Raw genomic sequence first — 26,758 nt, 5'->3', positions numbered from 1 at the left:
TTCATGTAAGATCACTCTGAAATTACTGAAACAGCAGGGTTGTGTCTACTCTAAGAAAAATTGACAGTGAGAATTTAAGCTCTCATAGTACTTTTGCTCTATTTTCTTAGTTATTTTTCTAATTTTTGTTTCTTTTTTCTGTTTTGATTGGCTTTCATTTTAGAAATAACGTATACTAATTGTACAAAACATAATCAAACACTATAGAGAAATATTAAATGAAAAGTACATCTATTTCTCCCTCTTTCATATGCTCTCCACCCTCTGCTCTACCCTCAACCCTACTCCCAAAGTTAAACAGTTAATGGTTTCCTGTGTATGCCTCCAGATATATTCCACAAACATATAAATATTTATAAATATATAAAGAAGCACATGTGTGTGTTTGTGTGTATATAGTGTATGTATGTTTACATATAGTGTATATATATATATATACTATATATATATAATATACATATAAATTTACCCCATACTGATATACTTTTTTTTCTCTTCTATAATATGGTTATTCTATAATTTTTTTCTGATTCCTATTAATGAAATGCTGGTTATTTCCAGTTATTTTTGCTATTATAAACAATGTTTCTTGGAACATCCTTACACTCTGAATATTTGTTTACTTACAGAATATCCGTAGAATAAATCCCTAGAACTAATGTCTTTGCTCTTAACATCTACGTGAAACATGCTACCAGATGGATTGCCAGACCATGTGTGAATTCATGCAGGAAATAAATCACAAGTAAATTATTTGAGATATTAGTATATAATATAGGTAAATAGAAACTTAATTTTGCCTGTATATTCATTTGGCCCAGTTTTATGATCGTTTCCTGTCACCAAGTTAAATTATATAATAATCTGCTTCAGTTATGATCAATATCCAAGCCTGGATTGTCCTTGCAGTCTGTTCATTTCATGCCGAGGGACACAGCTTACTCAAAACTATAATGTTTTATTTTGAAACTAAAGCTTACTTGAAGAACATATTTCTTAAATGGTAGAATAAAGTTAGAAATCATTTCACAGTTGTACTTGAGCATTCATATCTTGTGCTTTAATCTCTCCTTAAAATCTGGCTATGAAGAAGCAAATGTATGTATATTTATTTCTTGATAGAAAGACTACTTAGTGCCAGAGCATAACAACAGGCAGGGAAATGCTAATATTAGCTGTGTTTTTCCTTTGCCATTGATTTAATTTGAGGGGACATCAAAGGTATTAAGGACAACAGACTGGTAATTATCAAGATAAAAATGATATATCCAGGGCTTCCCTGGTGGTGCAGTGGTTGAGAGTCCGCCTGCCGATGCAGGGGACACGGGGTCGTGCCCCGGTCTGGGAATATCCCACATGCCACGGAGCGGCTGGGCCCGTGAGCCATGGCCGCTGAGCCTGCGCGTTTGGAGCCTGTGCTCCGCAATGGGAGAGGCCACAGCAGTGAGAGGCCCGCGTACCGCAAAAAAAAAAAAAAAAGATATATCCAGGAAATACTGAATTCTCCAATCCTCCCAAAACCTTGTAAAAATTGTTAAAAGGGAGGATAACTGGAACAAGGACACATGGTAACATTTCTTAGACTCTCCTCTGAAATGAATGACTAAGAACGTATGGTAATGACAGAATTAATAGCATCCGTGATCTCTGACTGAACTTGATGCTATATATCAGTGCAAGGTTTCTGGTGACACAATTAATAACCAAATATTAAACAGCAGGCTAGATTCCAATCTTATTCCACATATCATGAAAAGGTATGGGATTCAGGCAGCCTATTTTAACTTAAAAAAAGAAAAGGCATTTCTCCTTTATATTTTATAAATATAATATGTATTATATTAGCATATATTATATGAGCAAACTAATGAATCTGTGTTTATGGAGCATAGGAAAGCATTTATGATTTATTACCATCAAACATTTAACGCAGTATAGCTTCAATTTTCCTGTGCACTTGGAAGATAGTAGCAGGAATCACTGAAAATGTTACTGTAAAAATAAATAGACATGTCCGTATACGAATGTAAGTAAATATGCTTATAGACACACCACCTTTTAGTTTATTCCTATCTATATTTGAACTAAATTGTATCTGGGTAATTCATTTGGTTGGTTTGCATCTTAATCAGAATCAGTTTAAATTCTAACAGCCTCAATTCCCAATTCTGAGAAATACGCTTCTCCTGTCCTCAGTTTCCTCCTGTATTAATGATAATAATAATAATAAAACTTAGGAGAGGGCTTCCCTGGTGGCGCAGTGGTTGAGAATCTGCCTGCTAATGCAGGGGACACGGGTTCGAGCCCTGGTCTGGGAGGAACCCACATGCCGCGGAGCGGCTGGGCCCGTGAGCCACAACTACTGAGCCTGCGCGTCTGGAGCCTGTGCTCCGCAACAAGAGAGTCCGCGATAGTGAGAGGCCCGCGCACCGCGATGAAGAGTGGCCCCCCCTCGCCGCAACTAGAGAAAGCCCTCGCACAGAAACAAAGACCCAACACAGCAAAAATAAATGAATTAATCAATAAACTCCTACCCCCAAACATCTTACAAAAAAAAAAAAAAAACTTAGGAGAGCAGTTGTCTTTATTAAATGAGATACAGCTTAATGTGGGGTCTACATTTATTAACCAATTAGTAAGTACTGATTCCATTCTTCTTCTCTTAAACTGTTGTATTTAACATTTGTAAGTTTCTACCAGTTTAACATTGACCCCCTTCATTAGGAGTTCAATCAAATCAATTCTACAATTCTTTCTGAGAAGGTAGTATATAAATGAATAAACTCAATAACTAAACCAAATTATGAAATTGTTATTAAATTCAATGAAAACTGTTAAATATTGAAATTGTGTACATCTTCATTTATTTGATATTTCTCAATAAAGATTGTATGCAGAGCATTTTACTAGGTACTACAAGGTATACAAAAATTAATCTACCGTAGCTCACAGATATGTTTCAGCCATTCCTATTCTGATTAAGGCCTTTATAAGTTCTCATTTAGTGCTGGCAAAAAGTGGAGAGGGAAAGAGAATGGGTTATCTCCATACTTGAACCAGGAAAATACATCTCCACTGGCACATACAATGAGTGCGGGAAAATGAGGACAAAAAAATAAGCTCTCATGGAAACAATAATATTGTCAGCATTTGTGTGACTTTCTATGGAAATAAATCTTAACCTTAGTCTTCACAAGATGCTTTGTTCTATAACAAACCCAAATATGAAAAAGCTATGTTTTTCTCTTGCTGCCTCAGCTTCCTTATCTCTAAATAAAATGTCTTGAGATGGTCCATAAGATGGTTCTAACAAAGTGTTTAAAGCCTAGAGATAGAAATGTAACTGGAGACCTAGGTACTGAAATTTCGATTCACATTTCGTCTTTAGCAAGAAATATGTAAGTGTGGTAAGCTGTGCTCAGTCAGTATGAAGCAAGTTGGTGAGAGTGACACCTTTAACTTACACTGAATTTTCATAATTCTTTTAGTTCTAACATTGGATAAACACAGATACTGAGGCACATATGCTATATATCTGGCAACATAAAAATGTTATGCAAAGATAATGGTCTCTTGATACTCTAACCTTCGATTACAAAGGAGGAACCACGATTACAGGGAAAGGAATATATCTCAAATGTTCCACTCCCACCTTATTGTGGAGAATGGCAGTACTGGAGCTTTTAACCCAAGTGCTTCAGAGGAGCAATATATGCCTCAATGTTTTTAGAACAATGAAGAAAAACTAAGTTAATCTAAGCAAATGTTCAAATCATAAAAGGAATAATAAGCATATAGGCTAACTCATTGAACCCAAGTTCTGTAAGTACAGTTGGACCTCAAGGAGCTGTGAGCAGGAATGGAAAGCTTTGTCCCTTCTTCTTCTCTGCAAACACACTTTCTCTCTTCACTGTGCTTTTGGCTACTCCCACCACTAAAGTTCATATGTTTTCTTTTCTCAGTTGACCAGCTTAGCTATCACAAAATTTCAGGGAACTCAATGAGAAATGATTGGTCCAGCCTGGCTCAGGCTTTGACGCCAAATCCACAGCTGTGGGCAGAGGAACAGGGTCATGAGCCTACCCTGCATATGTTGGCAGGGGGTGGGGGAAGGTGAGGAGGGAGACAGGGTTCAGAGAAGAGCGCTGATGGCCTAGGCGTACATCCCAAAATATACCTACCACACATACTATATTAAAACATTTTAAAATTCAAGTAAAACTTGAAGTGAGTTAGTCAACACAAATCTTAGGTTTAGGCCATATGGTATTTCCAGAATAATTAGATGTTGTTTCATTACATAGTGTTTCCATTCTTTAGCAAAAAAAAAAAAAAAAAAAAAAGTCATATAGTGGTAAATACTGTCCCTAGAGTATACCTCAATGATTGGATTCTTTTGAGAAGGAAAGAGATTTTTTTTTTTAATTAACAAAGGCTTATGACATTTGGAGCTTGATTTGCTTAACTGAGCATTCAAGAATCAGTGACCCTGTACCTTGAGCTCTTTAGAGCAGAAGCATTGTGTGTGTAAGTCTAACAAGCAATTACATTTGTCTCAGTCTTATCTGAGGCTGTGGTAAAGGTCAGACAGTTGCTGAAACGTTCAATGATTCTAACTGATGGAACTAATGTTCATCTGTGTAAAAGTGGACATTTTGGAAATGCCCCAATCTTTATCATGATGAATCAACTTAAAAGTCATTTACCAATCTGTGCGCTCCGTCCTGATTCTTCCACCGCCTGCACCACTGAATTACCATGTTATAAGGATACACACAACATCGATTTAAAATAAATAATCCATACTTTTATTTTGGAAATGGGTTAATCATCCTTACTTTGCATGAATTTTCATTCTCTAAACAGGCAGTATTGACCACTCCAGCATCAGACACTTGATACAGTCCCACCTATTTGAGTCATGTCCCTACACTAATAATAGAAAGGAGGAAAAAAGCCTCTTGGACCTAATAATTTTTAAAAAGAAGTTAGAACAAATTTACATAAGCAGCAACTCAAAACATCCTTCCTAATTACAGATAGATGCAGATGTACATAAAGATATGGAGTGCTGACAGGAGAAATTCAGAGACAAAAATCTTCAAGTAACCAAACATTTTTATCCTTTCCTGGTTTAGGCCAATCAATACTAATCCTTCAAGGCTAATTTGGTTCAGATAGAATCTTACCTGGAAGCCTCAGTAAACTATCTGAAAGCCTTCCCAGGAACATTAGGCATGTTGTTTCTCACATAGAAGAGTTTCCATTGTATCACTGCTTACTTTTGGTCTTTATTTATCTTTTGTTTTTCACACTGTCCGACATCCTAATAGGAGATTTAAGTGAGGTGGTCACATTTTTTAGTGCTGACTATGTACTTAGCACTTTATATGTAGTGTCTTACGTAATCTTTATAATAGCTTTGTTGTACACATGAAGAAACTGAGATTGTTGTCACTTGCTCTGGGATTGTTGTCACTTGCTCTGGGATTGTTGTCACTAGTGTATAAAAATATACATATATGATTAATCTGTACTCACACTCCACAATATGAAATTGAGAAGGGATTTATCTAGTGGATAAGCATCATGTATGAAATATGTATGATATGACTTTCAATGTTGTTTCTGTAATAAAAGATAATTAAACATAAGTGATCTCATGGGAAAAGAACACTAGAAGGCAGAATATGTAAGTTCTAGATTTGGCTTATATACATGCTAGGTGTGATTTGGGGCCAGTAGTAACATTTCCAGGCCTCGGATTCCTTCTTCTATTTATCTAATGTATCCCTTCATCCCCCTCACTCTTTATATACACGTGTCCCTTTTATATTTTTATCTTAAGAAGATAAGAAATAACATATAAAGTATGATATAAATTTAAATGTTTTCCTTAATGATTTCTTCCCATTTGTTTGGAAAGTAAGATTCAAGAAGGTAAATACCTCTACCACCTCTGTTACTGTTATAGCCCCAGTGCCTGGACGGGCCTTTGAAATGTAGTAAGCACTCAATAAGCATTTATTAAGTGAATGAATGAAAAAGAGAGAGTGTAAATTGAGAAAGGAGAATGGCCGCAAAACCTACCCCATCACAGTACATTTTTCTCTGTGCAAACATTTTCTGTTTACTTGTCTGTCTCCCACTTGGGACTGAGACTAGGGCTGTTGTCACAACTCTATCCCCATTCCCTGGAACAAGTGTCTGACTCTACCACATGATAAGCCCTCAATAAGTAAACATTGTTTAAAAGTCTGGAACACAGGACTATTTACTTCATTATCATCATGAAGCTGTTCATATGGAAAGTAAGTTTGAGTATCTGTGTGTTTCTTCAGACATTGACAGAACAATCACAGACGATTATGACTGAGTCAAATCGTCATAATCAAAACAAATTAAGCAAAATATAAAGTACAGTAAATAAACTAACTATTTACTAATGTTTTCAGACTTTTGAGATACCCTGAATTTCTCGGGTATATGAAAAAAATGAATGTGTGAACTGACTTTAAAAATCAAATCAAAACTATAGTTATTGAGTAGAGCCTGGCCCTTTGTTGATCTGTTGTCCCTCTTTATGCCTAAGCCAGGTGAGTGTGTTTCCCGTACCACTAGACCAGAGCCTGTTCATCTTATGCTCTGCTTCTTTCCTTAGTCTGTGAATTTCTGGTACGTGCTGGTGATGAATGATGAACACACAGAAAGGCGGTATCTGCTGTTTTTTCTTCTGAGTTGGGGACTTCCAGCTTTTGTGGTGGTTCTCCTCATAGTTATTTTGAGAGGAATCTATCATCAGAGCATGCCGCAGATCTATGGACTCATCCACGGTGACCTGTAAGTACATCCAGGCAGAGCACACTGCCTCCTCAGCCTTTCTGTATCCAGGCAGCTTTACTGGTAGAAGGTGGGAGCAGTTGACTAAGGGGTCTGACTGAAGGAGCACCATGAAGACCTTTGCCTTCCTGCCACACCTTCTAAATCTCTACTTCCTCTAATTATCTCTATAAATAAGAAACTATTGCCTCTCCAGTTCCTTTGATAGGTGCAGTTTTCTCAGGTGAATTGGTATATCAAACAGTTCACAGCAATTTATACTTTACCATAATTTAGTTTGTTAGATTGGGACAAACAGAAATACCTAGTGAAATCAGGGAACTATGAAAATTTTGGTGAAGAATAGAATCAGTGACAAATTTGGAGTGTGGCATGTTATCTAAGGAGTCTGATATTTGGGGGGCGGTGGATTGGGAGCACGGCAGGCACCATCATTCATAAAATCCCTAAATACCAAAAGACTATCAGAGTGAATGGAGAGTGTCTTCAAAAGTACATGGGAAGGAGGCAAGGTCAGCTGGGTCCTTCTGGTAGATTCTTATTAAAGTACACTGTAGTCTTGAAATCTAACGGATCTTTATACACACATATATATGCATGCCTTAATCCTGAATCTGGTATCTTACAACTTTGAGGACCACTCAGCCCCTTCTATTGACTCCACATTAAAAAAAAAAAAACTTTGGGTAATAAAGCTTAATCAACTCCCTTGGTGTAATGAGGATTTAGAGGAAAAAGTAACATTTCTAAATAAGAAAGAATAGCCTAGTCACAATCTTATGAAGACAGTGTTACCTAATTATCTCACAGGTTATTGTGAAGATAAAAATTAGTTAATAGATGTAAAGAATCCTTTGAAGCAAAAGTACTATATAAGCAGAAGTCATTTTCATATTATTATTGCCTCTGATCAATTATGATCATCCATTATATATTAATCAACACTTGTTATTGATGTATGCAGATATACTTCACACGTGGGCAATCGCAGACTAATATCCCATACCACATTAAACCAAAGGAGATGAGCTATGTAATACACACACACCCATTGAGATACCATATATATAATTTAGTCTTTTTATTGCAATTCAGTAAGATTCCCTCGTGCTGATTAATTTATAGCATTACAACAATAGTATTGAAATATAGTATTATATTTTGTTGATATAAAATTCTAAAAGCCTGATCTTCTAGAAGGGAATGGTTGTGTCTTTTCACAGTTATATTATGACATATTACTACTCCTGGCATTAATTTAAATCTTGGGCTGCCAGGATTAATTTCAGAAAGTTCTGCATCTTTCTTTGTCAAGTACAAAGTAACCATGAGACAAGTCCTGGTGGCCAGTAACCATCTCTTTCATGAGCTCCCTGTCAAGATTGGAGTTATTTGGCAGCAGTTTTAGCATCACATGTATACACACCCAGTCTGGATAGATGGGTGTGAATCACCCGATGAAAGTGATGAAAGTGATGTTAACTAGAAGAAACTCTCTCTTGATGCTTCTAAAAGGATTTTTAAGAGAGAAATAAACTGTTATACAAGAATGTCCAAATCAACTGACTCTTAAAATATTTGCCTTCTGAGGCTTTTGCAGAAAGTTCTTTATTACCAGCTCAACTATAATAAATGCAATGTAAAATATATTAACCTTTACCCAATCTTATAATTATAGCCTTATTCAACCAAAAGTGACTAACCTTTGTAAGTAGTATAGGTTACTTTTCTTCTTCATTCACATAGAATATTCATGTGAACTTATTCCACTTTTTAAGAAATTCCGTATGTTTGATATTACTTTAATCTCAATTTAAGAATAAATTACTATGTTATTTTTGTAAAATATTGTATACTTATATCATCATTCAAAAACATGCCTTTTCTCTGGAGATGGTAGGATTTGTGGTTGTAAAATAACTGGACATCTGTTGTGCAGTGGTTGTTTGCAGTAATAAAACTTTATTTTTAGTGAGGAATTTTCTCTAAGTAGATCTTTAATGTATTAATATGCTCAAGTTGTTATACATACAATGTTTTAGTCAACTTTTGGAACCAAAATTATGATAATTTCGTAAAACCGGTAAGTGATTGCTCTTTTCCTATTAGCTGAAAAAGTTTGCAAGTTTAGTGTTATTTCTTCTTTATTATTTTGGAAGAAGTCACACCTGAAGCCAACTAGGCCTCAGGTTTTCTTTGTAGGAAGACTTTTAATTACAGATTCATTTTCTTGTAAACATATAGAACTATTCATATTTTCCATATGCAGTTCTTTCTGTGTCAGTTTGATAAATTGTCTTTTTTTCTAGGAATGTTTCCATTCCATCTAACTATTCAAATTTTTTAGTGTTTGTAAGATCTGTAGTAATGAATCTTTTTTCGTTCTTGATATTGACAATTAGTGTCTTCTTTCACTATTTTTTCCTCTCCTCATCAGTCTTGCTGGGGTGTTTATGAATATTACTGTTTTTTCCCAAATTCAGCTTTTGACTTCTTGATATTCTCTGTTGTGCATTTATTTTAAATTTCATTTCAATTTCATCAATTTCTAGACTCATCTTCTTGATTTACTTTTGGATTTTATCTGACTTTTCTTTTATTCTATTTATCTTATTTATTTTATTTGCTTTGCTTACTATGTGCCAGGTACTATGTATTTACTTTGTTTATTTTAAAAAATTTCCCCAGCTTTATTGAGATATAACTCACATATATAATTTTGTAAGTTTAAGGTGTACAATGTGATGCTTTGATACCCACATCTATTGTGAACTAATTACCACAATAAGGTTAGTTAACACCTCCATCACCTTACATAATTACCTTTTGTGCGTGTGTGTGTGTGTGTGTGTGTGTGTGTGTGTGGTTAAGAACATTTAAGATTTCTTCTCTTAGCAACTTGCAAGTATGTAATATATTATTGTTAATTATAGTCACCATGCTGTACGTTGGATCCCCAGAACTTATTTGTCTTATGCTAGAAATTTGTGCTTTTTGACCAATATCTCCCCACTTTCCCCATCCTCAGGTCATGGCAACCACCATTCTAATCTCTGTTTCTATGAGTGCAGCTTTTTTAAGATTCCTCATGTAAGTGAGATTATACAATATCTGTCTTTCTCTGTCTAAAGTACTTCACTTAGCATAATGCCCACAAGGTCTATCCATGTTGTTGCACATGGCAGGCTTTCCTTCTTTCTTGTGGCTGAATAATATTGTAGTGTATTGTATATATTACAATATATATCTCACATCTTTATGCATTCATTCATAGACAGATACTTAGGTTGTTTCTATATCTTGGCTATTGTGAATAATGCTGCTGTGAACATGGGGGTGCAAATATCTCTTCAAGATCCTGATTTCATTTCCTTTATATATATATACCGAGAGGTGGGATTGCTGGATCATATGCTGGTACTATTTTTAACTTTTTGAGGAACCTCCATACTGTTTTCTGTAGTGGTTGTAACAATTTACGTCCCCACCAAAAGTATGTAATCTTTATTATTTCCTTCCTTTTGCTAACTTTGGGCTTAGTTTTTTCTTTTCCTAGTTCCTTGAGGTTTACAGTTAGGTTGTTTGAGATCTTTCCTTTTTCATCATGTAGGCTTTTATCACTACAAACTTCTTTGCAGAACTGCTTTTGCTGCATCCCATAAGTTTTGGTATATCGTGTTCCATTCTTGTTTGTTTCAAGATTTTTTAAATTTCCCTTTTGATTCCTTCTTTGACCCGTTGGTTGTTTAGGAGTGTAGTGTTTAATTTCTACATATTTGTGAATTTTCCAATTTTCTTCCTGTAATTGATTTCTAGTTTCATACTATTGTGGTCGGAAAAGATACTTGATATGATTTCAGTCTTTTAAGATTTGTTAAAACTTTTTTGTGGCCTAATATATGATCTATCCTAGAGAATGTTCTGTGTGCACTTGAGAGGAATGTATATTCTGTTGCTGTTGGGTGGCATGTTCTATATGTCTTTTAGGTCCATTTGATCTAAAGAATAGCTCAAGTCCAACATTTTCTTATTGACTGTTTGACTGGGTGATATATCCATTGTTAAAAGTGGGATGTTGAAGTCCCCTACTATTATTGTATTCTCGTCTACTTCTCCCTTCAGATTGGTTAGTATTTGCGTAGTATATTTGGGTTCTCTGGTGTTGGGTACATATATATTTGTGATTATTATATCCTCTTGATAAGTTGACCCTTTATCATTATATAATGGCCTTCTTCATCTCTTGCTACACCATTTGAGTTAAAGTCTATTTGTACGATATAAGTATAGCTACCCCTGCTCACTTTCAGTTCCACTTGATGGAATATCTTTTCTCATCCCTTCACTTTGAGCCCATGTGTGTCCATAAAGCTGAAGTGAATCTCTTATAGGCAGCGTATATTGGACCTTTTTAAAAAAAATCTATCCAGCCATTCTGTGCCTTTTTATTGAAGAATTTAATATATTTACATTTAGAGTAATTATTGATAAGGACTTACTAATACATCTTATTAATTGTTTTTTTGCCTATTTTATTGTTCCTTTCTTCCTTTTTCCTCTCTTGCTATTTTCCTTTTTGAATCGGTGATTTTTCATAGTGATATGCTTTGATTCCCTTCTCTTTATCTTTTGTGTGTCTACTGTAAGTTTTTTGCTTTGTGGTTACCATGAGGCTTACATAAAATATCTTATTGATATAACAGTCTATTTTATTGGTCAACTTAACTTCATTTGCGTACAAAAACTGCTCTTTTACTCCTCCCCTTTTCTTTTTTGGGTCACAATTTACCTCTTTTTATATTGTGTATTTATTAACAAATTAATGTAGCTATAGTTATTTTTAATACTTCTGTCCTTCAACATTTTTAGTACAGTTAACTGGCGAACACACTACCTAACTACTGTATCAGAATATTCTGAATTTGACTACATGCTTATCTTTACATGTATTGTATCTTTTCATATGTTTTCATGTGACTAGTATCCTTTCATTTCAGCTTGAGGAACTCCTTTCAGCTTTTCTTGTAAGGTGGGGCTAATGGTAGTGAATTCCTTCAGTCTTTATTTCTCCTTAATTTCTTAAGGACAGCTTTGCCAAGTAGGGTATTGTTGGTTGGTAGGTTTTTCTTTCAGCACTTTGAATATATCATCCCACTCTCTTCTGGGGTACCTCTAAGGTCTCTGCTGAGAAATCCACTGATGGCATTATGAAGGTTTCCTTGTAAGTTACAAGTTTTTTTCTCTTACTGCTTTTAAGATTCTTTCTTTGTCTTTGATTTTTGACAGTTTTATTATAATGTGTTTTTCAGAGAAGATCTCTGTAAGTTGAGTTTGTTTAGGGACTTCTATTATTTATTCAGAAGTCCAGTAAACATCTTTACCAGAATGACATGCAGCTATCTTATATTTAACAGGTTTAAAATTAATCTCTTAAATGTGTGCTTTGACCTACATTCCCTAGGAAAAGTCCACCATCTACCTAGGTACCCATGCTGTGAACTTGAGAGTTTTTCTATTTTCCCCTTACATTTCACATCCTATTAATCACAAATTGTTTCCTAGTCTAACTCCTAAATGTCTTCCTACTACTTTCTCATTTTCATCTCTTATTTCATCACCATCTCTTCAGTTCATTTGTGTCATCTTTGTCTTGTCTGTTGGGTTGCCTCTTAACTTGTGTTCTTATCTCTAATTTCTTCCTTTTACAGTCCATTCACTAAATTTTGAAAAATGGAAATAACCATATCGCTCTGATGCTTAAAACCCAGGAGGTGCTTTTCATTACCGTCAAGGTCATGGATTGTTAGGTTGTCCACGGTTTGACTCTAAACTATTGAACCAGCTTCTTTTAGCATCCTTCCCACCCATCCTTTCCAGTTATCCTTTGTAACTGAATCACTTGATATTTCCCATGGTCTCCTATGCATATACCTTTAGCTATATCTTCTATGTCTCAAATACTTTTCTTTCTTTATGTCTGCTAAAAAAATACCTATTTTTCCTCTAAACATCAACTTAATTATCAACTCTTTAAAGTGTCTATTTTCAGATTAAAACACTACCTCTTATATATAACTTTGGTAGACTCAGAACCCGTCATAAATCCTATGATTGTACCAGTCATACTATATTATGAATACTTGAGTAAGTTAGCTATGTAAATTGAAATTCATCCTGGAGGTCAGTGATTAATTATAGAATATATGGTAAAAATAATAAATTTATGAAGAATGTGGGGCTTAATTTACCCCTTGATGGAAATATCTGAACTGGAAAAAAGAAAAGCCTTAACAACCAAGGCAAGTTAAACAAATGTGGGTTTAGAGAAAACTTTCATGCTTTCTCTATAATATATACCTAATAAAATTTTACACAGTAATATGGCTAGCAAAATGTATCTAAAATACCTGGAAGTCACCAAATGATACTAATGTCTCAACATTTTAAATACTGCATGAGGCATGTCATATCTTATAAGAAAAAAGTCTTCTTATACATATATAATAGATAAAATTCTCATTTACCAAGAGTAATGGATTTTTGGATCTAGATTTAAATCACACAACATGATTTAGAGAAAGGTTTTAAAGAGCCTATAAAATTTTAAATTTACTTTTGTCTATGAAGTAGAACACCCAATATAGACTTGTTACCGCTTCTTTGTCACTGAGCCGGTTAATGCTATGAAACTATGAAACACTATACTATACTCAAAGTTAACAAAAGAAGGTTTCCTATACCTTTAAAAAATTTTAAAGACATTTTCATCACTTTTTGAAAATTGTACTATTCTTCTAGCTTTCTTTTTTATCTTATAATTGAACAGTGTTTAACTAAAGTAAAGCTGAAGTAAATGAAGTCTGTCCTTAATTGATTTCCATTGGTTACCAGAAGTAACTCTGTTGAGAGTACCTAGAGGTAGTCTGTATTGCGTGGTGTATATTTAGTGTCTTTGGAAGTAGCTACTGATTTTTCTTGGGTTGGCTTCTCAGCTGCTCTAGGAAAAGGAACAATCTGAAGAAAAATCCCTAGTTTTATCATGCCAAATGCAGAGGAAAGAGAATACAGAAGGGTCAAGAGCCAGGGTAGAAGCCAAGGGAATATGGCCCTGAGACATTGTCCCTAAATAGATAATATGCTGTTAATCTGGGGCCACAATTATGTGACTGTGGAAGGATAGAGTGATTGAGAATGAGTGGCAGAGTCATGTCATACAGAGGGGAGGAGAGTGAAAACTTACTTATCTCCATATTCCTACCTCTGAGCTGTAAGACCCTGACACATTAATAAATGTCAGTAACAGTAAAAATGACATAACAAAGATGATAGGTTATTTTGTACTTCCAAAACACTTGCTTTTTTCTCTTTCTTGCTGGGTCATATGAATTCAACCTTAAAGAAAAAATCAGCAAATTGCTTACTGAATAACTATTATGTGCTAAGGCCTAAGTGAATTCTCTTATATTTAAGCTAAGAATTTGTTTGCTCATGATGAAAAAATGCATAACTTAATTTAAAAATTGATTACAGTTTTTTAGTTTTTCAGTATTTTAGTTTCTTAATATTTTGGCATCATGTTTTATTTTAGATATTCTTAACAAATCTTAATTATAACCTATTCTGATTGTCCTCCTCCTGAACTGAATTACTTGTTTTATAAATAACTCAATCGTCTGAAAACAATCTAATTTTGCTAGCTATATTAGGAGAAATGTTGTTAGCATAGAGGGCAAATCTGTGTATTCTAAATTAGAACTAAGTAGGAGATATAGCTCTGTATGGGAAGTATGATATCATATGAGAGTCTTTATTTTCATTGAATTACTTAAAAAGAGAATCATGAAAAATGTTTATAAATACAGGGAGCCTATTTACCTGTCATCTGAGGATTAGAGAAAATTGCAGTATATCTATGGAAGAGAGATGTCAGGATCTCTTCAAGGATTTTCTCAGGTGGGTGGTGTATTATTGCACATGGGTGTGTACGCACACACACACACACACACAAATACATGAATAGAAATAGCAGCTTTCGACTCGCATTTTCCATTTATTCAGAACTCCAAATAAAAAAATATTGAGAGTATGCTTCTCCACAAAGTCTTAGAATCATAGAATCAAGGGGTTGGAAAACTTCCAGGCATGTCCTCAAAGGCATATCATGATTCAAACCCCTGTTCTGAGACTTGTTAGCTTCTTGAACTTCTTACTCTAAACATACTCAGTTTATATGACCTTTTATAGCTACTGATTATACAACTCATTCTACTACCCTTACCTCATTCTCTTAGCTTATGTTAGCTTTAGCTCTCCTAGCACCAGCCTCAGCTTTTCTGACTACTGCTGTATCTCTCCGAGAAAAATTCCAACTGGTGCTTTGACTTACACCCCTCATGACTCCTCTTAAGTCCCTGGATCCTCTTCTTCACATGCAAGGTGGAATCTAGGTGAAAAGAGAACTTTATAAAGCATTGGATCCAGTCTCCATACAATCCTTGGGTAATCTTTACAGCAATCCCTGACAAATGTTCATTCATTTTATATTTGAACTCCTCTATGTATTTCCTCCCAGGACTTTCCACATAGAGTAGAAATCTTTTAGATTCTGGCTCAAAATCTAATTGCTGGATTCACATCAAAAAACCCCTAAACATTTCAATTTAATAATCCTTCAGTTTGTCACTGTTATTTTGTTTCCAGGCTAAACATTTCTTATTTGTTCAAATATTTCCACATATAGCATGCTTTTGCATCTTTTCACTATCTTAGTAGCTCTCCTCTAAATTTGTTCTATCTATCCATCTATATCCATCTTCTTCTCTTACATTTTATTTTGGAAAGAATTTTAAACACAGAAAAGTTGAGAAAATTGTCAGAGTTCACATATATCCTTCACTCAAGGACATATATATACATACTTATATAACCATAGTACAGTGATCAAAACCAGGAAATTAACTATGATAAAACACTATTAACTAAATGGCAAACCTTCAAATTTCACCAGTTTTCTCCATCTTTGGAGACAAGCATATGATTTTATTAATGTACCTCAGTATATTAATGTGATGTATGATATTATTAGATAGAGCATACCTACCATTGCTAGAAGAAATCCTTCTTGGTCATTGTATTATTTCTTAATATGGAGTTGGATTCTCTTTATTTATATTTCACTTAGTATTATTGTATCACTGTTCATGAATGATGTTGGTTTATAGTTTTTTTTCCCCTTTGGACTGCCTTTATTTGGTTTAGGTAACAGTGTTTTACTTGCTTTATAAAAGGACTTAGGAAGTTTTTCTTCCTTTTAACAGTGCATGAGACAGTGTGGTCTCAAAAGGTTTGGTAGAATTCCCCTGTGAAATCATCTGGACCTGTTTCTTTTTGTGGAGTTGTCCCTCAATAACTTTTTCTAGTTCTCTGTAGAAACTGGTCTGTTTAAGCTTTCTAAATCAAATGGGAACAATTTTGATAGTCGGTATTAAACTAGGATTTTATCCATTGTGTGTAGGTTTTCAAATTCATCTGCATGGAGGACTGCAAATCCTCATCACTTCTTTATGATATACCCACAAACATAAAATTCTGTTCTCCACAAATGATGTCACCATAGTGACCTAGTTTGGCTAATGTCAGACAGCATGACGGAGTTCTTTATTAATTGCTTGTAGCTATGGATAATGAAGAGAAGGCATATAATAGCCTTAAAATGTGTCTAGCATACCTTTGCCATTATTCAGTTTAATTTGAATAATAATTACAAGGGTTTTTGTATTCTGTACCTGTGTCCCCATGATGTGGTGTATTACTTAAGATACACAAGCAAAATAAGTTTTCTTAGTCAAGTAAGAGAAGTTGCCATTAGAAGACAAAAGATGAGAATTATCTGTGATCAATTTAATATTCTAAGTTAAATGACCTGAGTCATTTTACCTGTCATAACTACTGGACAAATTCATAGATAGATTACCTCCCTTACTCCTTCTTTCCATAAGCATTCATTGAATACTATATAGGATAACCAAAAACCCAATTCTACCATGTCCTATATTTGAGTAAAAATTACACATTTTTTAACACTCACTTAAAATCCACCTGTAATATCCTTCTATGTAAAGGAGATAGCATCACCAAATAGCATTATCAGTAAAAAGAATATTCATTTAGTCACTCTAGCTGGTTGACACTTATAAATAAGCACACATGGCCAGATGCAACTCTGACTCTTATTTCTAGTACACAGGCATCCAACTCTTAAGTAAATGTGCTTAATATTTGGCACACTCAGGTACTGAAATGTAGGGACCTAAAAAAAGTGTACTTTAGCCAGTTCACTGTACTCACTCTGTGTAGGGAAGTGGCTGTAAAATTTTTCTTGATCGGAACACAGTGGAAAGAGCAGAGGCTTTGGAGGTAGATAGACAAGACGTCAACTGCTGGCTCTGCTATTTTCTAGCTCTGTGACCCTGAGCCGGTTACTCTCTGAGAGTTTGCTGTTCCCCATCTGTGCAATAGGTATAATAAAACCTGTGTGTCATAGGATTGTGATGTGGATTGAGTGAGATGATGCATGTAGAGAAAATGCATGTGCAGTACCTGGCATGGGGATGGGGGTGGGGTCAGTTCATGACAGCCTTGTGATAGGTCTGTGAATGTGTGTCACACGTGAAGTAATAATTACATGTAATCTATCAGACAAGCCTGGCTAAACGTTATTGAATTCCTGAAGGGCAGCTTATCCTTTTACTACCTCCAGTTATTCTGAAACTATTATTTAAATTATTTCTATCACTTTCTTTTGCATCTTTGACATTAGGATTACAAATAATACACTCTCTAATATTTCTGAAACTCAGAAGCTTTTATCAACCAAAGTCAGGAGTTTGGTTTATTTTGCTTTCTTTTGTGTTTGTCATAAATGAGAACAAAATGCCTCTAAAGTTTGCAATCTTCTATGATACTGTCTCATTTGGTTCAGGTTGATATAACAGAATACCATTGACTACTGGGTGACTTAAACAACAAACATTTATTTCTCACAGTTCTGGAGGCTGGAAATCCAGATCAGAGTGACAGCAAGGTCAGATGCTTGGTGAGGGCCCTCTAGCTGGTCTTGTCCTCACATGGCCTTCCTTGGTACATGCAGAGAGAGATCCTGTGTTTCCTCTTATCTCAGAGCATTAATCCCATCACAAGGCCCCACCCTATTTCCTAATCTAACAGTAATTATTTCCCAAAGGTGCCATCTCCAAATATATAACATTGGGGGTTAGATTTTCAACATATGAATTTGGGGAGAGGAGGAACACAAACATTCAGTCCATAGCTGGTATTTTTATAGTTTATCTAAATGTAAATACAATCTGAAGTGAAAGATTAAGTATCCATTTAGTTCCAGGTATTCCTTTTTGGAGGCCGCAAGTTGTAAAAAATAATAGAACATAAGCTTCATTTATGTTGAAAGATGAGGAACTGTATCCTTCCATATCCAGAAACAACTAGATTTATTCTAATATTATTTTCGGACAGTATTTTTATTTGTCATTACTTCAGTAGTATCAGTAATAGCTTTTTCCAAGTCTCAATACTTATAACAATATTATAATAATATGTAACTTCACCTATAACTTCATATTAAAGGTATTTGGTATGTATTTTTCTACCTTTTCTCTATATATATTCTAATATATATGTATGCACATGCTCATACCTACATAAATACGCACTCACGATGAAAACAGGATATGTTCTGTTTTGCAATCTACTTTTTATTTATGGGACAGTTTTCTATATCCATATATATCAATCACATTTTGTACTGTAATGTTCTATTATATTTATATCACCAGACTTCTATTGGTAGACTTTTGGGCTATTTCCAGTTTTTCTTTATAACATTGTAATGAATCCCTTTATAGGTATCTTTGTGTACTTGTGTTATTGTTTGCCATAGGATGAATTTTGAGCAGTGGAATGGCTCATTCAAAGAAGACATATATAATTTTTTACTTTAAAAGATATTACCAAAGCATTTTCTAAAATGGACACACCTATTTACACTCAAATCACAAAATATGACAGAGCCTGTTGCTCCACGTTCTTGACAACTCTGGGCATTGTAAGTTTTTTTTCAGTGTTTGCCAACATGAGGTAGGTAGGTAGGTAGGTAGGTAGACAGATATATAGATAGATAGACACATACACACATAGACATATATGTTTATATATATACATATATACATATGTTTTATATGTATATACAGATATGTTTTTATATATATGTTTTAATAACATCATTTATTATGTGTCAGACATCATCCTAAGTACACGTCTCATTTATATATCATTGCATACACTTATTTACCATTTTTATCTATTTTATGACTTGCTTGTTCATCTTCCTCCATTAATTTTTCTGATTGTTCATGTTTTCCAATAATTTGAAGAGTAGTGTTTCCTTGTTTTCTTTTTCACTTTTTTTGGAGGTGAGGTGCACTATATTAGGGCTATTAGCTTTTGTCTCCCTTGAATTTTTATTTCTCTGTTAACACATCTTTCTCCTATCCATTTATAAGGAAAATTTACATTTTAATGTATGAGATAAGCTTTTGTGTGATATCAGACTATTTCAGAGAATTAGTTTAAATGTTTTGTGTGCTAATTAAATTTTCCAAGTACAATAATGGTACAGTTAACACATTGAGAACATTTAAAGTGATTTACTCAGGGTCAAAATGGTGAAAACGTGTTGCCACAAGAATCTCAGTCTGTGTTCATCCTAATTTATTAACTAGAGGCAGAATCAGGAAGAATAATGATTATGTTTTAATGCAGAGTGCTAAGAACTTAGGCATTTGAAATATCAAGCTGAATAAAGCATTAGGAAAGAGATAATTGTAAAACTGCAGGAGGTGGAGTTGTAATGAGAGATGCCAGTGAATTGCATTTCATCTTGCTTATTTTCTTTAAAAATTTTACAGATGAAATGAAAAAATTGATCAGCTTTCATTTTCAGGTGCTCTTCATTACAAGGTATTTTGCAATATATTAAAAACTCTCATTTGGAAATCTAAGAAAGCTCTTACAACCACAAATGGTCAATCGTGTATTAGTTCAGGAAATAAATCAGTTATTTATAGGGGAAGTTTTGTTGAAGTCTCTAATGAAAAAGGAAGTGCCCACAAATATAAACAGTTTGTCCAACAGGATATTTAGTGACTTAAGAAAACCATTCCTGGCTCAAAAAGATTTTCTGACAGTTGATTTGGGGGTTATATTTTCTACTTTGTGGCTTTTCAGGAGCAAGGAATCTGCTTGCTTTTTTTTTTCTTAAAATAATATTTTTTTAATTATAAAATTACATTGTTTTAGAAATTATGGAAAACTTAGAAAATATAATTTAAAAAATAGAAGTCAGATATATTCCCATCATTCAAATATTAGTACTTCTAACTGTTTATATGTTTCTGTTTATATCTAGATTTATAGATTTTTGTTTTTATTATGTAAAATTGAGGTCACACAGTTTTATCTCCTCCTTATTTCATTTAATGTTATATCATTAGAATTTCCCATGCCATTGGGTATACCTCCACATTTTTTAATGGCATCACTGTCTTTTAATGGCATCAATGTCATATCTGTCTCAAGATGGACTTTATCATAGTGTGTTTACCATTCCCCAGCATTGGACATTTAAGTTCTTCCCTTTCCTCATTTTTAATATTTAAAAGGTCTGCAGTGTGTGTGCTGTGTCACATTTCTACCTCACAGATTTCTTGAAATGAAATTACTGGATTAAAAATATGAAATTTTTAGAAATATTGCCAAACTGTCATCCAGAAAGGTTAAAAATTTAGTCTTAATGATGTTTCTGGAGAGTACCGGTCTCCCAACAGCAGTGCTAGTCTTGATTGTGAGCTTTATGGTTTTGATAGGTAAATGCAGTGTGTTAGGGTTGTCCAGAGAAATGGAACCAATAGGATGTAGGTAGGTAGGTAGGTAGGTAGATAGATAGATAGATAGATAGATAGACAGACACAAATTTATTGTAAGAAGTTGGTTCATGTGATTACAGAGGCTGGCAATTACCAAAATCTGCAGGGAAAGTCAGCAAGCTGGAGACCTGCGAGAACCAATCGTGTAATTCCAGTCCAGAGGCTGGCAGGCTTGGTGCCTCAGAAGAGGCAGTGTTTCAGTTGGAGTCTGAAGGCAGGATAAAAGCCAATGTCCCAGTTCAAAGACCATGAAGTAGGAAAAATTCCCATTAGGGAGAGCAATCTACTTTATTCAGTTTATCTACCAATTTAAATGTTAATCTCATCCAAAAACACCCTCACAAACACAGGCAGAATAATGTTTGACCAAATATCTAAGCATCCCATGGTCCAGTCAGGTTGACAAATAAAATTAACCATCACATGCAGTGATTTATTATTGTTTCTATTGCTATTTCTTTAATGAGACCAGGAAGTTTGAATACACTCATATATTTATTCGGCCATTTGTACTTCTCTTATAAATTGTGCATGTTACGGGCTTCCCTGGTGGCGCAGCGGTTGAGAGTCCACCTGCCGATGAAGGGGACACGGGTTCGTGCCCCGGTCTGGGAAGATCCCACATGCCACGGAGCGGCTGGGCCCGTGAGCCATGGCCGCTGAGCCTGTGCATCCGGAGCCTGTGCTCCGCAACGGGAGAGGCCACAGCAGTGAGAGGCCCACGTACAGCAAAAAAAAAAAAAAAAATTGTTCATGTTGTTTTTCTATTTTTTTATAGATTTGCGAGAGCTTTGTCCCTATTAAAGACATTATCCTTTGTAGTATTTGATGAAATATTTGTCACAATTTGTGATCCACGTTTTTAAATTGTAGTAAAACCTATCCATCTTTTCCTGCATTTTTCTTGGCTTATTATTTGTATGCTTACAAAAGTTTTGTGTTCTTTCAGCATGAAGATTTATTTCTTCCTTAATTTCAGAAAATTTTTCTTCAATTACATCTTTAATGCCTTTCTATTCCCTTCCATTTAGGGAGGTTCTTTAGTTCCTGAATACCAATTAATTTATTGGATCTTTGTATCTCCCGTATATGCATTATATTCTCCCTAATTTCTTTTCCCTTTGTGTTTTTTTCTCTCAAACATTTTCTACTTTTTGCTAATTCAGTTGCATACTGTATTTTTTATTTCCTACGCTCTTAAATAATTTGTTATTTTTGCTGGATATTATTTTTCACATCAGAACTCAGGAAATAATATATTATTATTGTCTGGCATTTCATGTTACAGAGATTAGCCTGATACTGTTTTTCCAATCAGGTAAATTTATTCTTTACCTTCTTGGATGCTTGTAGATCTTTAACATTTTATTTCTATAATGTAAAAATTTGGGCTGAATGTATAGAGATATAGCTATTTTTTCCTTTAAATGTGTCTGGTACTTGGGCTCTTAACTCCACAGACATAGCGTGTTCTGCTTCATTGAGTTTTTCAATCATATACATTTTCTTTGCTATTTTCCTGTTGTTCTAGAATCATAGATAACAAAGTATTATGAGTACTTATCACTATACCTTGTCTTCTATGATCATAATAATCACACTTAATTTTTTCAACTCTTTGACTTTTCCCCATGCATCCTGCCACAGCTTCTCACGTTTGTCTGCTCTGTTAGTCAGCTGAGTTTCTGCATTGTTATTCTGCTTATCCCTGCTTCCAATGCAGATTTCAGTTGTTACACATTTTTTTCCCATTTCTTTTGCTTCTTTGACAGTTCCTTCAGACAACATTTGTCTGGGCCTTATTTTGCTTCTTTTCCTTAGGCTTTGCCTTCTTATATTCTATTTAAGTTCTAAGCAGTTAGAAAAAATTTTTTTCTGGCACCTTAATAATTTTCAAAACCAGTATCTTTTTTTATTATTTTATTTTGGGGGTTTCACTGTTTCTTCTCATGTATCCCATGTTGATTTTTCAAAAATTATTTACTCATCCTAGAATGAGATTTCCATGGAGCCTTCTGTTGTCCAATACATGAAGCTGTGATGGTTGGCTCTGCTCGCTTTGTTCTTAGTTAGAATCTTCTTTTTAAATATCAAGGTTGATTTAATATCTATGTACATAATAATAGCCCAATTAACAATAATGTATAGCATACCTCTGCTGCAGGTCTATAGGATAGAAGTGGCATTTTCATCTGCCTATATAGCCTAGTTGTCTGACACCTTAAACCGATAAAATACATGAAAAATGTTAGCCCCCAGCAGACATTGCTGCCAGGGTTTTTCCTGTCTCTGTACCTGTGAAATACATCTTTCCTAGGAACCATACCTCTCAGAGTACGATGCCCAACACAGTCCCCTTTACTCCTACTGCTCCTATGGATTTGGTGAAATGCAGGCTTGGAAACAGTGGCTGAATGTCATTTGTATCAATTGGATGAGTAGACTGCTGGCAGGAGGAAAAGAACTCTGGCTACCTCACAAGGAAATTTCTGTGAGCTGCCTAGCTTTCTAGCGATAGAGATCCTGGTTGTTATTAGCTAAATGAATGCCATGGGAATTTTTAGGTAACTTGTTTCTTCATGAGAAATTAAGGTGCAAAAAGGTGGAAAGTCAGAAAAATTATGGGTAGCACAGCCAGGATTAAACCCAGTGGGTTTGATTATCCGTAGGTCCATAGCTGCTCTCTCACATGCACACTGGAAATCCTATTCTGCTTAAAACAGAGTAACTGATGATATTTTATTTGAATATCTGACAGTTTCTCAGAAGGTAGAGGAAGCAGTGAGGCAAACTTGACATAATTCTGTTCAATTCGAGAAATAGAAACAATAAGATCCAGCAGCTATCAACCTTTGCCAAATGGAGCCCTTGATAAACAGAGGAAAAGCTTGAACATAATTAGATATGTGTTCACACTAAAATTTAGGAAGTTCAATTTTAAAACACTCAGATAAAAATTAGATAATATTAATATTTCATGACCAGAGACTCTAAAAGGAAACAGTACTAGAGGAGAAAGTTTAAAAATTAAATTCAAATGAAATGGTTGAAATAATTTTAAAGATAAAAAAAGGAAAGATAGTCATCAGAATCAATAGGGTGTATGTATTCTTTCTGGTGGGCTCAAATGAAACAAGGACAGGCATAGTGAAAGAAAGTAGGAATATATCATTAATAGAAAAAGAATGGCTAATATAAGAAAGAGGGAAGCTTAAACTTCAAATGACGTGAGGCTTGCTAAAAAAAATGATAAAATGACAACTGAAGGGAAGGAGGGGCCATTTAAAGTTATTGTTCAGATTAAAGATACACTAAACAGGAAAATGTCTACTATAGGAAGGCATTTAATATTAGAAAAAGAAAACATGATTAAGGTAGATTTTGCTTTACCTTTCTCTGTCAAGTAGAAAGAGCCTCTAGAGGGAAGAAAAAGAAAAGGCTGCTGGTAAAAGACTTGAAATCTCAAAGAGGTGAACTGTTTATGAGAGCACCTAAGTGTTCTAAATAACTTCACATTTCTCTTCCTGCATTAATGATAATATTCAAATATGAGAGAATTTGCTGAACTGACACTGAGGAATGCAGGACAGTTAGGGAACAAATGGAGAATAAGCAAATATTGTCCCCAATTTCATAAATTGGATTCTCAATCTTCCTGGTCCTGAAAAAATTTCCCAAAATATCTTCTTAAATTGATTCCTTAGGAGCACTTAGAAAAAAAAAAGTGGTGATAAACTAAAAGATAACATATACTCTTAGACCAATTTCCTTTATAAAGGGTATATCAATATATCAGGAGAATCCTATAAATATTGTAATCTGTGACATATTTTCCTATGATTTTTTTTTAAGGATAAGATGGTAAAATATGGACTGGATATGGTTGAGTTATCTTATGCTTGCTTAAATAAATGTATCTAATGGGTATTGATTTAATAATTTGTTTTGAATTCTGAAGGTAGAGAGACATGCAAAAAACAATAGGCTGTCAGGAGGAGAATGGCCGTGATGGTTAGGAGGATGTCAAATGACATTATGTAGGGGTTTATGAATAGAAGCGGGGCCTTGTTATAAAGGAAAAGTCTTAGGGGACACAATACAGCTTTCTTCAAATGTGTGAAGGACTGACATAACAAAAAGGGAGACCGGGAGAGTCAAGCTTTGATTGAAAGCTAATTAAATGACCATTAAAGTTCTTCTACCCTCAATGGTTTATAATATGATTCTCTTTTATAAACCTGAAATACTGATTTGTATTTTTTAATTGCTTTTAAGTGTAACATACTACATTTAATCCTCCACTAAAAGAGCGTTCTGTGTATGCTTTTTCAGAATTCATTTAAAACTTTATAGCTTATCTGTGCTGGTTTTAGAGTAAATGCTCAATAAATACTCAATAAATATTTTTGGTTAACTTGATTTGCTTTAAGATTCTATTTGTTGCTAAAATATCACCTAGGATATAACTGATAACCCCCAAATTGACTTCTCCTAAGGGGAGAAGACAGCACAAGATACTCATAAAAGAAATTTGACAGTATTTTAACAAATCTATTCTAAAAGTGTACAAAACTTTCTAAGGCAGCAATTCTAATTTGTTTGCCATTATTACTTACGTTGTGAAAATCTGCTTATGCTGCATTCTCCAACTTATTATCAGCCGTATTATTCCTCTAGGTGCTCAAGCAAGAAAATTGAGTCATCTTTGGCAGCTTCCTCTCACCTACTTTCCACATCCTGTTAGTCACAGAGCTGTTGATCCTTTTGATAACACTTGAAACCTGTTCCCTCCTGTCCTGTTCTCTTTCACAGGTCTAATTCGGGTCCTCATAGTCTTGAACAAAGTCTATTGCAATAGCTTCAAAGTCAGTTATTTTATTATTTACTCCTCATTTTAATTCTTTCCTTGTACTATCACCAGAGTTATTCTAAAACAAGTTCTGCTTAAAACCCTTCAGCCACTCTCTGGAAAAAAAAATTCAAACTCCTATAAACAGCAAGCAGCACCATTAACGCCTGTGTTTTTTTCAGCCGTTCATATCCACTTGTGTATGCTAAGCCCTGATTCAATACTTTTCAAACTAAGAGTACTTGTAGAATGCCCCAGAGTCGTAGACAGAGCCTCAGAATAGACATGGCTTACCTTCCTGAAATTTAATTTTATTTAAATATCTAGGGTAAAAATAAAATAGTTTAGTTGGTACATAAATTAAAATATTATTTTTATACTAGACATAATATGCTCTCTGACATTTGAGTGGGAATACAGGCACAGGGCCTTACAGGGGCTGATCCAGATTCCAGGCAAACTGTGGAGAGACTGAAAAGATCAATGATTGCCAGGGGTTATTCTGTATTATATTATAATGATGGAAACATCATTATACACTTGTCCAAACCCATAGAATGTACAACACCAAGAGTGAGCTGTAATGTAAACTATCGACTTTGGGTGATTATGACGCATCAATGTAGGTTCATCAGTTATAACCCATGTACCACAACTATGGGGAATGCTGATAATGAAGCTATGAGTGTGTAAGGGTAGGAGATAAATGGGGACTCTCAGTACCTTCCCCTCAATTTTGCTGTGAACCTAAAACCATTTTAAAAAAATAAAATCTTAGTAAAAACAAAAAAGTATATAGAATATTTATCATTTTACTCATTAGATATATTTCTGACAGAAGAGAAAAGGGGTGTAATCATAATTGGAAGCATTTTCTGCAGGCCAACTTCTGAGTATATACATTCTAAACCTTGTTCCTCCACCATGCTCTTCTAAGGCTGCACTCATTTGCACATTTTCATATTTATATAACCTCTGACCCTGCATGTCCTCACCACTGATGCCCAGCGAGGTGGTACCGTGGATGATGTCTAACAGTAACTTCATAAATGGAAGTGACTCTATGCCA

The 26,758-nt window shown here is 34.6% G+C and overlaps 1 protein-coding gene across 1 annotated transcript in view; it reads left to right on the top strand.

Moving 5' to 3' along the window:
- Nucleotides 1–26,758, top strand: part of ADGRV1 (adhesion G protein-coupled receptor V1) — a gene marked incomplete at both ends in the record, with an annotated part of 526,225 nt that overhangs the window by 357,257 nt on the left and 142,210 nt on the right. Inside the window, one exon of the mRNA XM_079702360.1 lies at nt 6,662–6,840. Within this exon, the coding sequence (XP_079558486.1) occupies nt 6,662–6,840 (179 nt within the window). The remainder of the gene's footprint in view (nt 1–6,661; nt 6,841–26,758) is intronic.

The sequence above is a fragment of the Hyperoodon ampullatus genome, assembly GCF_949752795.1.
Source record: "Hyperoodon ampullatus genome assembly, chromosome: 4".
NCBI lineage: Eukaryota > Metazoa > Chordata > Mammalia > Artiodactyla > Ziphiidae > Hyperoodon > Hyperoodon ampullatus.
The sequence above is the reverse complement of the archived record's forward strand: the minus strand, read 5'-3'. Positions and strand labels throughout refer to the sequence as shown.